This window comes from Culex pipiens, chromosome 1 (genome assembly GCF_016801865.2).
Source record: "Culex pipiens pallens isolate TS chromosome 1, TS_CPP_V2, whole genome shotgun sequence".
Classification (NCBI taxonomy): Eukaryota; Metazoa; Arthropoda; class Insecta; order Diptera; family Culicidae; genus Culex; species Culex pipiens.
Window position 1 is genome coordinate 26,512,930 of NC_068937.1, and position 14,362 is coordinate 26,527,291.

At 37.8% G+C, this 14,362-nt stretch overlaps 2 protein-coding genes across 2 annotated transcripts; both read left to right on the forward strand.

The window, feature by feature from the left end:
* Positions 1 to 538: 538 nt before the first annotated feature.
* On the forward strand, positions 539 to 1,575 carry LOC120413375 (uncharacterized). Its single transcript, XM_039574166.2, has 3 exons — positions 539 to 844; positions 1,162 to 1,380; positions 1,442 to 1,575. Exons 1-3 carry the CDS (start codon positions 742 to 744, stop codon positions 1,462 to 1,464), a joined length of 345 nt encoding a protein of 114 aa, XP_039430100.1. The 5' UTR covers positions 539 to 741; the 3' UTR covers positions 1,465 to 1,575.
* Positions 1,576 to 7,704: 6,129 nt separating this feature from the next.
* Positions 7,705 to 8,552, forward strand: LOC120413335 (DNA excision repair protein ERCC-1). Its single transcript, XM_039574111.2, has 2 exons — positions 7,705 to 8,286; positions 8,340 to 8,552. Exons 1-2 carry the CDS (start codon positions 7,744 to 7,746, stop codon positions 8,526 to 8,528), a joined length of 732 nt encoding a protein of 243 aa, XP_039430045.1. The 5' UTR covers positions 7,705 to 7,743; the 3' UTR covers positions 8,529 to 8,552.
* Positions 8,553 to 14,362: the final 5,810 nt, after the last annotated feature.

A 14,362-nucleotide genomic window follows, 5' to 3' on the forward strand; every position in this document is an offset into this window, starting at 1 on the left:
CGCAAATCTGACTGGCTCAACTGTCATCGGGACAGCCAAAGCCAGCCGCACCTTCACACGCACACACGCACGCGAGAAAAACGAAAAACACACCGACGGCGGACGCGAAAATTCTACGACCCTACGGAAAGGAATCGCAAATCTGACTCATTGCAAGAAAACGTCATTTAATTCTATTAAAACACAAAATTCGTGATGTAAATAACTGTCAAAAGTGTACGTCAAATGACGTTACCTCATTGTTGATAACATTGAACTAGCAAGATTCAAGGCACACCCAAGGTCAATCAACATTGAGGTATCACAGTTTTTCTAGCAAACTGTCAAATTAGAATTGCGAAGGTCTAAATAACTTTCAACAAAAATGTGTTATAAGTTTGTAAAAATTCTTCAGAAATTGATAGAAAATCACGACGATTTCAATACCCTTCCACCAAAACAACCAATTCTTCACGTTATTTCCCATCAATTCCGCACGATCACGCCGTGCTTCACCCCTCTCCCCGAGGTTCGCATCCGTTCAACCCGTTGAAGTCACTTTAAAGGTGACTGAGTGAACAACGCCGCGTGGTAAAAGTCGTGCTGGGGGAGAGTGAGTTCGGCTCTCAGCGGGAAACTGGTCTTCAAGCCATCACCATTTGCCATTAGTTTCGTAAGTCGCCAAGTCGGTTGTGCAGTTGATCGTCGTCGTGCTCGAAATTCGGAGCAGTTTGAGTTACAATTTCGAGAAATTCGTGAAAAATGTCACGAGGCAGTGTTGTGATTGTGCTGGCAGCACTGCTTGCCATCATCCAAGCAACCCCGATGATCTACAAAAAGATCGATGGCCAAAAGTATGAACCAGGTAAGGTTGAAGCAAGGTTGATTCGATTAAAGGTGAACAACTGTCAAAACCAAAACATGCTAACCTTAAAGGTGGCGAACTGTCACTTGGAAAATTAATGCAAATTAGTCAACTTTGTTGTCAACATAACTCAAAAAGAGCAAACTCTCATTTGGATGACGACAACTCGCGAAAGTTGACTCACACACCTGACCCGAAAGTCGTTTATTTACTATGTTTGTTTATGCCCCTCACTCTCTTTCCCCGAATCCCGCTGAACTCCAACTCTCACTTGGATCGCCGTGCGGGGGTGTCCGTCGAAACTGGACACCGCGCAGACTGGGTAGCGGTGTCATCAACCGTCATTCCGCTGACCGAGTACCGCGTGAGTGTGGGCGGTGGATCGTCCAAGTCGTTGACGGCCGGAGTACCGAACGATGAGTACCGGCGGGCCTACCTGCTGCATAAGAAGCTGGTCGCGTCGTCCGTCGGCAAGGATGGTGGCGGCGCGGAAACGGCGGCACGTGTTCAGCAGGATCCCGACACGTTGATAACGGGTAATTTGGAGGTTGATTAATTGGCGAGGTGGAGTGAGTTAAATGGTTGATTTATTTGCAGCGAACAAGAAGAAGGGGAACTGAAGTGGACGGTGCCGATTTCATGCGATCAAAAGGAGTTATTTATGAATTGATTACGGGTGTTTGATTTGATAACAATGTTATTTTGACTTTAAGTCAAAATTAATCTATCAGTTTAAGTAAAATAAACAAAGTTTAACAAAAATAACTGCGCGTCAAATAATTTTTTATTCAGAAGTTCTAAATTTTCATCACGCAAGAGCTCTATCATTGGTCAACCATCGATCCAAGTAGGCCAGAAAATTCAAGAAACAACGGCGTTAAATTCGTGAGATTTTAACTCTAGCGAGAGAGCAAATCTCTCGTGAGCGTTGCTGACGAACGCAGTCGCGAGAACAATAGTCATCATCAAGCAAGGCATGTGAGCATGTGACGCAAAAAATCATCTTCAGGATTATGCGGCAGACCATCGATATCACTACTACCAGGGCCCCGGCGATGGCCTGATATGAGCTACCGAACAACAATGGCAATATGGCGTCGTTTGTTTACAAACATGAAATTGTTTGTCGACAAAACGAAAAATTTACTTATTGTAAAAAAAATTCTATGCCTATTGTGCAATAACATTAAGTCTTACAAAACAGACCAAATTTCGTTAAATTCTAGACCAGAATTTGTTTTATTATTAATTTTCCAGTTAAACCTCTTTTATCGCGATTCTGATAAAGATTGCACATCAAATCATCGTGCCTTTAGTGTATCTTTAGTTTTCACATCGATTCGCTGTAGATTCGTGTTTAAATTTTGAAATTTAGCATAAATTAAAATAAGTTGCAAAATTTCCAACTTCAACCATGCGCAACAATTTCCACAACACCTGATGCGTTCCAAACTGTCAAAATTCCAAAACGTCATAGACGTATCCAGTTTGAAATGGCCGCTAGGTGGCCAATGGTGTTAGAAATGACAGCTTCCATGTATTTGAATATGCGAGCTCAGGAAAACTCAATTTTTAAGCAATAAATTGATTATGTATGATAAAAGTATTGATTGATTAGGTGCACAAAATGTGTCTAGAATATTATTAAAATAAAAACTGTTCGAAAAATTTGCAATTGAGATAAGTACACCATTCGATTCAGCAGGAATTTTGGGCACCAAAAATATATAGTTTTCATATGTTAAGTATTTTATTTTAGAAGAAAATTAACAAAAAGTATGAAAATCGAGACATTTAGTATGGGAGCTGTCAAATCTCTCACCATTAAAAAGCAGCGTTGAGCTTTGGCTGGATTTGTCTATTGCCAATCTTCGGTTCGCTGCTTTTGTTCGTGTTTGATGTTTCGGGCCGAGACTCTGACTAACGTGTGTAACGTCATACGTCAGAAAATGACGTGTAACTTTTTGTGGACAAACAATGTTTGTTCACTTTAATTAATTAATTTAAGGGATGCTTACAATCTGGGTGCTGAATAGTGGTTCGCAAAACGGCCTCAATTTTGAACTGTCAAAGTGGAACCAATTTACTGTTCGCTAAAAGTAGAGAGTATTGTTATCGATGATTAAACATTGTTTTTTTTTGCAAGAGTGAAAAACATGTGGCTTTGAGGACCTGGAGTTGAAGTCAACAAATCTTAAGAAAGCTGAAGGCGAGATCTTCATTCATTTTTGGAGGTTGTTTATGGAGGCGATGCGATTGTGTCCATGCAGAAGCTACCTATATTGTTTTATTCCGTTTGAAATCCTTCTGGTTCAGTGAAAATCTTCTATGTTTGTTGGATCAGCTTCGCTAGAATTAGCTATGATTTTTCGCTTGACCAGGAAGAGCTGCAGGAGGTATTTTTGGATTTTTAATCGGCCAGGGAATTTATATGCGACATCGCAGAATGACACTCTCGCCGTAGTTCTTGTCACCCTTAAAAAGAAAAATCTCTTCTAACCAATCGAAACTTGCAAACACAAAAAATGTTAAAAAACTAGACAAAATAAAATACATACTACTGATTACAAAACAGCTCATTTACCAGTAAGAAAAAAGTCATGCTTGTGCTTGAGCAGCCTCCTACTTCGTAGATGTAAACAAAGTGGGATCATTCGAAAATCACGTTACGCATTCTCTCTATTCATCACCCAGCGTTCAATGAAAGTCACAGAAATTCTTCTAGCTGTTGATTTTTTTTCTCGAGAAGTTCGGAAGCGATATTCTTTTGCCTCTTCTCTCTCTCTCTCTCTCTCTCTCTCTCTCTCTCTCTCTCTCTCTCTCTCTCTCTCTCTCTCTCTCTCTCTCTCTCTCTCTCTCGTGGGTGAAGAATGTTCGCGAAAGAGATATTTTTGCGATTTTTTCATCGACAGAAAATGTCATCTGAATAAATTCGAAATTTCGCATTAAAATTAAACAAAAGAGTTAAGAAACAGTTTAAAACTTTGTTTTTATTTACCGTTGAACATAAAAATTAACATTGGGCTTTGGGATCATCACAAAATTATAACTTTGGGATCATCACAAAGGAATAACTGATTTTGATTTACAAACCTTTTTTATTTGATGAAATTTCGAAACGTGTTTTCGATTGTTACATTTTAATAAATAGCTCCAAAATGGTTAGAAATACCCTTTTTCAATATATATTTTCGAAAAAAAGTTTCTTTTCAAATTGGAAAACAAAAATATTTGTAGTTTTTCAAGGTTAAAAAAACTTTTTTCGAAAATTTATCTTCATTTAATGTGAGGAGAAAATATTTCTCAGCATACACACAAATAAATAATCCCGAAAGTTACAGAAATAATAATGCATCAATTTTACACATCATTAAACATACAAATTTAAATGCGATTTGATATAAATTTCAAATTATACCTAAAAACATGAATTTACGTGTAATTGAGACGATTACGTCGAATCTTAAGTTTGCACTGGGTGCAGAATAGTGGTTCGCAAAGCGGCCTCAATTTAGAACTGTCAAAGCGGAACCAATTTACTGTTCGCAAAATGCTACCAAGAAATGGCAAGTATTGTGATTGTTCAATAATTCATTTTGTTTTTTCATTACGTGGAAAACAAAAAAGGCCCTTTTTGGCCTCCCATCGTTTAGTCTACGAAGAAAAAAGCGCGAAGCACTCAAACTTTCAGCGAATACGTTAACATCAACAGATCCAAAATGTTTCAAAGCAATTCACTTCAGCAGCAAAAAAATATGTCACGCTTGAGCTTGAACATAGCCTTCTACTTTGTTTATGTTTACAGCTGTAGTGCAGTTGTATAAGTGGGAAGCAGTGGGGAGCTTTCAAAAATCACGTTACGCATTCTGTCTTTTCAGCACCCAGGTTTTCATCAAACATTTTTACATGTAATTCATAGGATTTTCACCGCTTCCCTTTAACCAATGAAACCTCTAGTAATACAGGTAAATCGACAAAAAATACAAAATTTGGTATGAGCATAAACAAAAACATTTGTTTAAATCTGTTTTCAGGACATTAAAAATACATTTTCATTTGATAACAAAACAAATTTGAAGACATTTGGTTGGTTGTGTTTCGAAAAACGGGTGCCACCTCGGGTGCCACGATATTGTCCGTTTCTCTCGAAGGTACACGCCGCGCGGCATTTCAGAATGTGCCGCAGACACTGTTGCCAGCGATTTTCTGCACTTTTGGTGCAATAAAAAACATTCCCGGCAACAATGCCATGCAATTCGAAGAAGAAGATCAACAAAAACAAAACGCACAGTATGGGATTTGACAGCGCGCTTTTGCCGAAAGTGCGGAACGTCGTTTCGAGGCTGGTATGCCGCGTGTCCTTTTCGGGAATACGCGCAATATCTCAACACTGTCTTGACCTGGGTGCTGAAAAGACAGAATGCGTAACGTGATTTTTGAAAGCTCCCCACTGCTTCCCACTAATACAACTGCACTATAGCTGTAAACATAAACAAAGTAGAAAGCTATGTTCAAGCTTAAGCGTGACATATTTTTTTTTCTGCTGAAGTGAATTGTATTGAAACATTTTGGATCTGTTGATGTTAACGTATTCGCTGAAAATTTGAGTGCTTCGCGCTGTTTTCTTCGTAGACTAAACGATGGGAGGCCAAAAGAGGCCTTTTTTGTTTTCCACGTAATGAAAAAACAAAATGAATTATTGAACGATCACAATACTTGCCATTTCTTGGTAGCATTTTGCGAACAGTAAATTGGTTCCGCTTTGACAGTTCTAAATTGAGGCCGCTTTGCGAATCACTATTCTGCACCCAGGTCTTGACCTAATCGGCTCAAAATTTTGGTGAAGACTCGTTTAATCGTTTCTGTGTGCATGACGAAGACCTATTTTCAAAAACTTTATTTGAAAAAAAGATTTTGATTTTTTTTATTTTCATTTAAAAAATTGTCAGTTTTTGATTTTTGTATTTTTTAAAAAGCAAAATTAAAAAATCGGACTTCGTCATGCACACGGGATATGTCTTGAGAGCCTACACTCCAAATTTTAGACAAAATTATCGATCTCATCTCGAGATATTGTGGCACCCGTAAATCAACTCGGTGTTTAGAGAAAAACGCTCACAAAGTTTGACAGCTCGCTTTGCGCATGGCAAATCTTCATGAAACTTTCAGTAGCGATTGAAAGGCATCTTTTTAGTGGATTTAATATTTTTTCTGTAATATGAGAATTTTTTATTTTTTACATGTACGTAACTCCTTAAGAAAAAAAAGTTTGATGGTTTGCGTCTTGGCTAAAAGGTTGATTTCTGTGCTTGAAACCAGACATGCATCCGCTCTAACTCCTCTTTTAGAAGAACTTGTTTGGCACTTCACGTAGAAGATACCCAGCATGTTGTGCCAGTGATTAGAATACGCTAATTACGCTTGTCTTCAAGGCTCCCGAAGACCCTGAGAGATTATTTTGAAACCCAACTGAGATATAGGTTAAGAACTCTTAATTGCACTCAAAGAGCTTTTAAGAAGTTCTTCTTGAGAGCTTAAGAGAACATTTACATGAAAATATAGCTAAAATCGTGTTTTCCAATGAACCAATGTTTTCTACACATTATTCAAGCCAAAAACAAGAGATTTTTACCTAGCAACAAGCATAACATTGCTTTAAACGAAAATGCCATCTAGAACAAGCTGAGTGCCGTTAGAAAGAGCTCATAGTGTCGATGCATGTCTGCTTGAAACATTCCCTGCGTTCGAAATCGAAAAGCCAGAGCCGTATTGTTACATTTTGGTGGATTTATGGAAACATTTCATCGCATAAATTTCATGTCACATTTGCCGAAGAAGTGGCAATTGGGTCCTAAAATGAAGCTTAGATGGCTGATATTATTGCTTACAGCGATAAAGCTTATTTTTCTGAGTACAATGACCCTTTGTACGACCACAAAGAGTTTAAAATGGATTTTTAAATCAATTTTGAAAAATTAACCTCGCGGTCCTTCTTGACAGAAAAGCTCCTACTTGACAGCTCGTTCCAAGGGGACCATAGTTGTTGATTCATCGAAAAAATGTTGTCTTGCCAAAAAAAAAAAAAAAAAAACTGCATTAAAATGAAAAAAAGTGATCAGAAATGGATTTAATTGTCTTTTTTACCGTTGTACATAAAAATTGACATAGGGCTTTAGTACCCAATTTCCGACTTTCACCGACATGGCTTGACAAAACCAGGGGGGCGACATCTATATCTCACTACAGGCAGCTCGCCCGTAGCCAACACAAGCTGTTAACTTCGGCACCAGAACAAAAGGAAAATGTCAACTTCGGCTCCAGCACAAAAGAACAGCTGTTCGTTACGGAATCAAAACAAAGCAACTGCGCACTGTAAAAAAAGTACAAAAACTGCAGGCATAAAATGGAAATAAAGTTATTATTGTTTCTATGTAAAATTTTACCGCAATGTACGTTTAAAAGTTAGTGTATGTTTGTGAGGTGATTTTTATCAATTTATTTGCAAAATAAACTGCTAAAGTAGGTATTATTGAGCACACATCGGGCCGATGACCTCATTTAAAGTTGTACTTTTATCACATGAAACGTTTAACTTAACTACTGTGTAAACTGTGACTTTTACTACAGTAATGCTGATAACAAAAATTGAATTATTAATAAAAGAAATATTTTTGTTTTCACTGTGCGCAGTTTGCGCGCGTTATCAATCTCAATCACCCAAGATGGCGGCCTTCAGCATCCCCCTGGACAAAATTTACCGATGAAACATTTCAAAGAAATCTACCAAAATTGTAAGTTCAACAATACGGCTCAGGTTCGTTTCCAATTTCTTTTTTTCTTTTTCGAATGTAAACATAAACAAACCCGGCAAATCAGTTAATCACTCTCAACTCGACACAATGTCCATCCCGAACGACTCGTTCGACGATGACGACCTGCTGGCCAATCTGGACCTGCCGTCCCCGCCGAAGAAGGCCGCCATCGATGAAGGTGAAAGTTCGCACAAACCGGTCCAATCAAAGCCCAACAAGGGCAACTACATCCTGGTGAGCCCGAAACAGCGCGGCAATCCGCTGCTCAAATCGATCCAAAGCGTGGCCTGGGAGTACGACGACATCGTGCCGGACTACGTGGTCGGTGCGACCGCCTGCATTCTGTTCATCTCGCTGCGGTACCACAACCTCAACCCGGATTACATCCACGGTCGGCTGAAACAGCTGGGCAAGATGTTCGAGCTGCGCGTGCTGCTGGTGCAGGTGGACATCCAGGAACCGCACAACGCGTTGAAACACCTGACCCGGATCTGCCTGCTGGCGGACTTGACGCTGATGCTGGCGTGGACCGCCGAGGAGGCCGGCAAGATCGTGGAAACGTACAAGCTGATGGAGCACAAGCCACCGGACGCGATCATGGAGCGGCCGGAGAAGTATCCGTATCAGAAGGTTTGGAGCGTTTGACTGGTCTGAGAATTGTTATAATTGAATGTTTTTTTCAGATGGTGAGTGCGCTGACTAGTATTAAGCCGGTCAACAAGACCGATGCGATGACGCTGATGCAGAACTACGGCACGTTGGCCAATATGATCAACAGCAGCGAGGAGAAACTGGCCCAGTGTCCCGGATTTGGCGCGAGGAAGGCCAAGAAGCTGCACAAAACATTTAATGAGAGTTTTCTGAAGAAATAAAGAGGCGCTGTGATTGTTTGTAAATTCACGGGTCCCCCACAGACCGTTATTATGAAGAAAAAATTTCCACCCAAACCAATGATTGGACATGGTTTCTGGGACCATTTTGCACCTCTGGGCCAAGTTTCAAAATATTTGCCGGCAGAAATTTCGAATACGGTCAGTTTTAGTATTTTTAGTTGAAATTAAGGGGAAATCGCATGTAAAATGCATAGGAAAACTTCAAAGTTTCAATGTTTTAACTCTAAAACGTTACTGGTCATGGTTTTAAATTGTACTTACATGTAGTAGAATGATATAAAACGATTTACGGAACTGACTTAGCCGGATTAAGCCTTAGTTAAGTGACTTAAGTGCATTATTTACAAGTTTATATCTAAATCTTTTTTAAAAACTCCTTCATTAGGCAATTTTAAGTCTAGGAAGACTAGATTGCATAAAAATAATTAAAATGGGGTAACTTTGAGCCAACGGGTGACATAGTACCAAATTTTACGTTTGTTTAATAACTAAATAGCTTAACAACAAGCTCGATAAGCTTGAATTGTAAGGATTACTCGTTGCAAATATTGTTGCCTTCTCCCACAATTTTGAAAAATTCCATAAAAAGTTAAATAAGAACGAAAAAAACTACAAAGGATTATTAGCCTTATTGTTGTACCCTGACAAAAGTTTTAGGACACAAACTGCATTGAAAACTTACATCGTCCTTCATATGTAAATATTTATAAGTTCAATAACCTATACATATTAGACTATACTTTTTCACATTTTCTTAAGATATGCCAAGCTTGTTAAAATAGTAGATGAGTGGTTGTGTTTTAACATGAGATAGGAGTAGGTTTCGTTCTACTGAATATATTATCAGTAAAAGTACTTGCTGATCATTAATATGTTTTGATGAATTTCAACGATGATCAAACTGTATCAATACTGTCAACTGTAATAAAATACAGTTTTTATGATGATCAACTGCAATTTTGCAAAATTATAATTGGTTTGAAACATTAATCCTGTGGGAAGTTGTGCCATTAAACTTTTGCTAATTATAATCACTACAAAGGGCCACAAAATGTTTGAGCAAAATGATAGCTGAAAAACTCACTACATTTCATTCGTATGGTTCAAGTTTCTAAACGTTTTAAAACAAAAAAAAAACAATTTTATTATTAATGCTACAAACTTGCCACGTCACATAATTGTTTTTCTTTTATTTGTATTCAGAAGGAATCGATTCAGAACTGGAACATGTGCGAATCATTTTTAAATTTGTCACTTATAGGTGATTTAAAATCAATAGGCCTTTTCAAACACATTAATTTGCGATTTGCGAAGCAATATTATCAAATTATTTTTGGGTTTGAGAACATAAATAGACCAAATTAAGCAGTCTACAAACAAATATTGACATAAACTTAATGCTTATCAAAACAATCTTTTGTACAATGTCACCCCTTGGCTCAAAGTTACCCCATTTTAATTATTTTTATGCAATCTAGTCTTCCTAGACTTAAAATTGCCTAATGAAGGAGTTTTTAAAAAATATTTAGATATAAACTTGTAAATAATGCACTTAAGTCACTTAACTAAGGCTTAATCCGGCTAAGTCAGTTCCGTAAATCGTTTTATATCATTCTACTACATGTAAGTACAATTTAAAACCATGACCAGTAACGTTTTAGAGTTAAAACTTTGAAACTTTGAAGTTTTCCTATGCATTTTACATGCGATTTCCCCTTAATTTCAACTAAAAATACTAAAACTGACCGTATTCGAAATTTCTGCCGGCAAATATTTTGAAACTTGGCCCAGAGGTGCAAAATGGTCCCAGAAACCATGTCCAATCATTGGTTTGGGTGGAAATTTTTTCTTCATAATAACGGTCTGTGGGGGACCCGTGAAATTGTTTCCTTGTTTTCGTTGCAAACTGCTAGGGAAAGTCAATTCTATAGGCCCCCAAAACCAAAGCTAAAAATTCGATTCGCCACCTACATTCGAGTAGAAGAACTTTGGTGCAAGGTTACGTTTACGTTTTTGCGCGATAAGTGCAAAGGGGAGTGAAAACTATTTGAAGGTTTTTTAAAAGAAAATTGATCTTTTGGAATAAAAAAAAGTTAACAGGAGGTTAGAAATAAAAAGTTCTATCGTCTGACTTTTTGATTTTTTCGCTAAGTTGCCTTTTTCATTGAAAATTCTGAGATCCGGATTGAAAACGCGAGAATGAGGTTAGATTGCTAATTTTGAAAATCATTCCAATTATCATTTTTCAAGCAAAGCTTTGCTTTTATGGTAGAAGTGACTTTAAAAAATATGTGTCTACTTGAATAATCTACATTCTCAATTGATTAGTTAGGTTTTGGTTGATTACAACATTCCCTTATTTTGAATCAGATAATGAACAGGTTAAATTGGCCATCACAAAAATATTTTCGTTTATATCAATTAAGCTATTTATTTCTTACCTGGAAATTGTATAATTTGCTATTAATCTCAATTTTATGATGAAATAAAACAATTTCAAATTTCAAACCAATTTACTCGCAGTAGGATATAATGAAAACATCACCCCAAGTTTCAGCGCCCTCTAGTGGGGGGTAATTTTGACGTTTGATTGCCTATTACGGATGTAAAAAAAAAGAAACGGGGTCGAACTAGAGACCCTAAATAGGGAGACTGGTCTAAGCTGGCTAAATCGATCTGGCAACGTATGTTTTGAGTACCTAACTTTTCTTATTAAATATGCTTCATTCAATAGTTGCTGGAACCACGGTCCGGTTCCAGCTTGTCCCGTTTGGATCTCGCAAAGATCCGCTTCGCTCCGTCTGCTGGTCACACACTGCGTGGTGCGAGGTCTGTCGCCGTTTTCACACCAGCTCTAACTGTCAAAATTACGCCAGCGTTTCAATGCTTTGAAGGCGAGATTTTTGAATCAAAATATTGTACGATCAGTTCCAGGACTCGGTCGTTGGAAACGACCGTCGGCCCAACGACCAACGGGCCAGATGCGGGCATAAAAATGTCAAAATCTTTCCCCCCCTCACTTCGTCTCACCATCCAGCTGCAGCTTTGTTGACAAACGGAGCACGCGGTCGCATGATGGCGGCATCGAGCCAGAATTGGGTCCTAAAATGAAGCTTAGATTGCTGATATTATTGTTTACAGCGATAAAGCTTATTTTTCTGAGTACAATGACCCTTTGTACGACTACAAAGAGTTTAAAATGGATTTTTAAATCAATTTTGAAAAATTAACCTCGCGGTCCTTCTTGACAGAAAAGCTTCTACTTGACAGCTCGTTCCAAGGGGACCATAACTAGTTGATCCATCGAAAAAATGTTGTCTTGTCAATTTTGTTTTGCATTAAAATGAAAAAAGTGATCAGAAATGGTTTTTAATCGTGTTTTTTTACCGTTGTATATAAAAACATGATCATGTGATTAAAAATGAAAGTTTTTCTAAGAAAAATTATATTTTTTCGATCGAATCAAAAAATTGCGAGCATGTTCAAACAGTTATTCGTGATGGCGGAGAAGTGATAAAAAACCAAAATTTTTATCCATAATTTTTCTAAAAATTGAACTTTTTCACTCAAACTAAGACTCTCTAGGGGTATCCACGCCCGTTTCCAATGACCGTGAGAAGATGCCAAAAAACCCAGCTACAAGCTTAATCCACAATATTATTTTTTTCAAAAATTTTTTTTTATTATCAGATTTTTTTATGAACGTTGATGATTTTCAGACAGTTGTGTGTCATAATTGTTATAATTACAAATTTTGAGAACTGTTTTTATGTGCTGTTTCTAGGGGAAACATACCCTTTCTAATCAAACACCTATCTTCGTCATATGAAGAGTTTGATGATCGATTAATGCTCCAAAAATACTATTAAGGCTATAAACCAGGGTTGCGAATGAGCGAGCGCTCACGGAAGGCTTGCTCGCTCCAGCTGGAGCGTGAGTTTTTATCAGGTAGCTCGTGCTCGCTCACGCTCACCGGAGCGTTTTGCGCTCACGTGAGCTGGTGAGCCAAAGTAGGTAGTTGTTTTTTCCTGTTGAAGCATCTGCCTGTTTGAAACGAAGTTTCTAGAACTATCTCAGCACAGGCAGCAAAAACAAACAACAAAGTGGTCGAAATAAACAAAACTAGGCAATGAAATGGATTTGATCAGAGAACCGAAATTTACGTTCTATTTAAAATCTAGACATTTTTCGAACAAGGAACAAAAAACTAAATTCATAATGTAAACATTCATTGGCGTGAAGAAATGCACTGTTTGTTCACAAATCAAATCCATATTGTATTGTTGTTATGTACAAAAATATTGACAATTTATGTATATTTTATCAATTTTTAAATAATCTTTTAAACAGTTACAATCATCCATGTTCAAAAAACCATGTATAACTTGTAATTGAATATTTTCAGAGGTTTGGTTGCGAAAGTGTTGAATAAAATCCACTTGTTGGAAGAAGAGCCAACCTTTTCGTGGTGAAAAATGTTGACAATTAATTTGATTTGAGTCAAAACGGTTATTTCAACCCTTAGGAATTTTGAGGCATATATTTAAAATTGAACTGTTTCAAAAATGTTACCCTATTTTCTAAAATGTTTGCTAAATAAAGACTAACCTTATAGAAATGATTAGCTGTTTCTAATCACTGAATCACTGAAAGATTTAATAAACGGAATAACTTTTTTTTAATGGTAGCTCATTCTGACCCGCAATCTGGAAATGTAGTCAAAACACTGATTAGGTACATAAAACAGTTTAATGTTATATTTTAATCAACCAAGCATTTAACCTTGAATCGAACTTACCAAAGCATAAATCCTCTTGAATCAATTCATTGTTTTGTAAGTTTTTCTAAGGTTTACAGGCCCTTTTATTTAGGCGTCTATACCCCTCCTCCCCTCTCTGCTACAATAAATCCTTTAAATTCTAAAAATATTTATACATTCAACGGTATGTCTAAAAATTATTTGACCCTTGCGAATCCAACCTTTTATTTAAAAACATGATTGATAAAAATGAGCTATTCCAATTCATATATCATAAAATTTGTTCACAAAGTCATATTTCCACAGCCCTACTGCACCTTACGCAAAAAATCCATCTAGAATTGAAAAAAAAAACTTTCTCAAAAACGTTAAATGATTAGCGACACGTCCAAAATGAGCGCTCCGTGAGCGAAATATGAGCGTGAGCGCGAGCGTGGAGTAAACGCGAGCTGAAAAAATCGGAGCAAACGTGAGCGCGGGCAAACGTGAGCTAGCTCGCGCAGCGCTCCTCCTCACGAATGAGCGAAAAGTGAGCGCTCACGAGCGCGTGAGCGCGTGAGGAACGCAACACTGCTATAAACTTACCAGCAACAGCACCGCACGCAAATTGATTCCATTTACTGGCCAAAAAGATCAAATTGAGTGCACTTTTGATCATAATTCCTATTTTGCGAGACCATTTCTCATCATTCTGGTGGCACACACATCCACACGCAAGATGAGAGCTTTGCTGCTGAACGAAAGTCGCCATCAATATTTTTTCACTTGCGCTAACGTTTTCAAAGCGCTTAAGATATGAAATTGCTTCCAACTACCGGCAACATGTAATTAGCAAGCACCATCAAAAAAACAAACGCGCCCAGTCTTTTGACGTTTGAATTTTGACGACCCATTCCAATCGAAGGCTGAAGAAAACCGAGCGAGAAGCGAAGGCAAATAAAGAACAAAGGGTGGCCACCAACACCACCAGCAGCACGTGTTGGAGTGAGCCAGTGATGCCAGGATATTTTCTCTATATTCTCTCTTTTCGTGAGTGTTCACTTAAAATTTCATT

What these genes read in the sequence shown, in the direction of transcription:
- LOC120413375 (XM_039574166.2), top strand. Translation starts at nt 742, where the DNA reads ATGTCACGAGGCAGTGTTGTGATTGTGCTGGCAGCACTGCTTGCCATC. An exon ending in TGGCCAAAAGTATGAACCAG is followed by an intron (nt 845 to 1,161) that starts GTAAGGTTGAAG and finishes GACACCGCGCAG; the next exon opens with ACTGGGTAGCGGTGTCATCA. An exon ending in TCCCGACACGTTGATAACGG is followed by an intron (nt 1,381 to 1,441) that starts GTAATTTGGAGG and finishes ATTTATTTGCAG; the next exon opens with CGAACAAGAAGAAGGGGAAC.
- LOC120413335 (XM_039574111.2), top strand. Translation starts at nt 7,744, where the DNA reads ATGTCCATCCCGAACGACTCGTTCGACGATGACGACCTGCTGGCCAAT. An exon ending in AGAAGTATCCGTATCAGAAG is followed by an intron (nt 8,287 to 8,339) that starts GTTTGGAGCGTT and finishes TGTTTTTTTCAG; the next exon opens with ATGGTGAGTGCGCTGACTAG.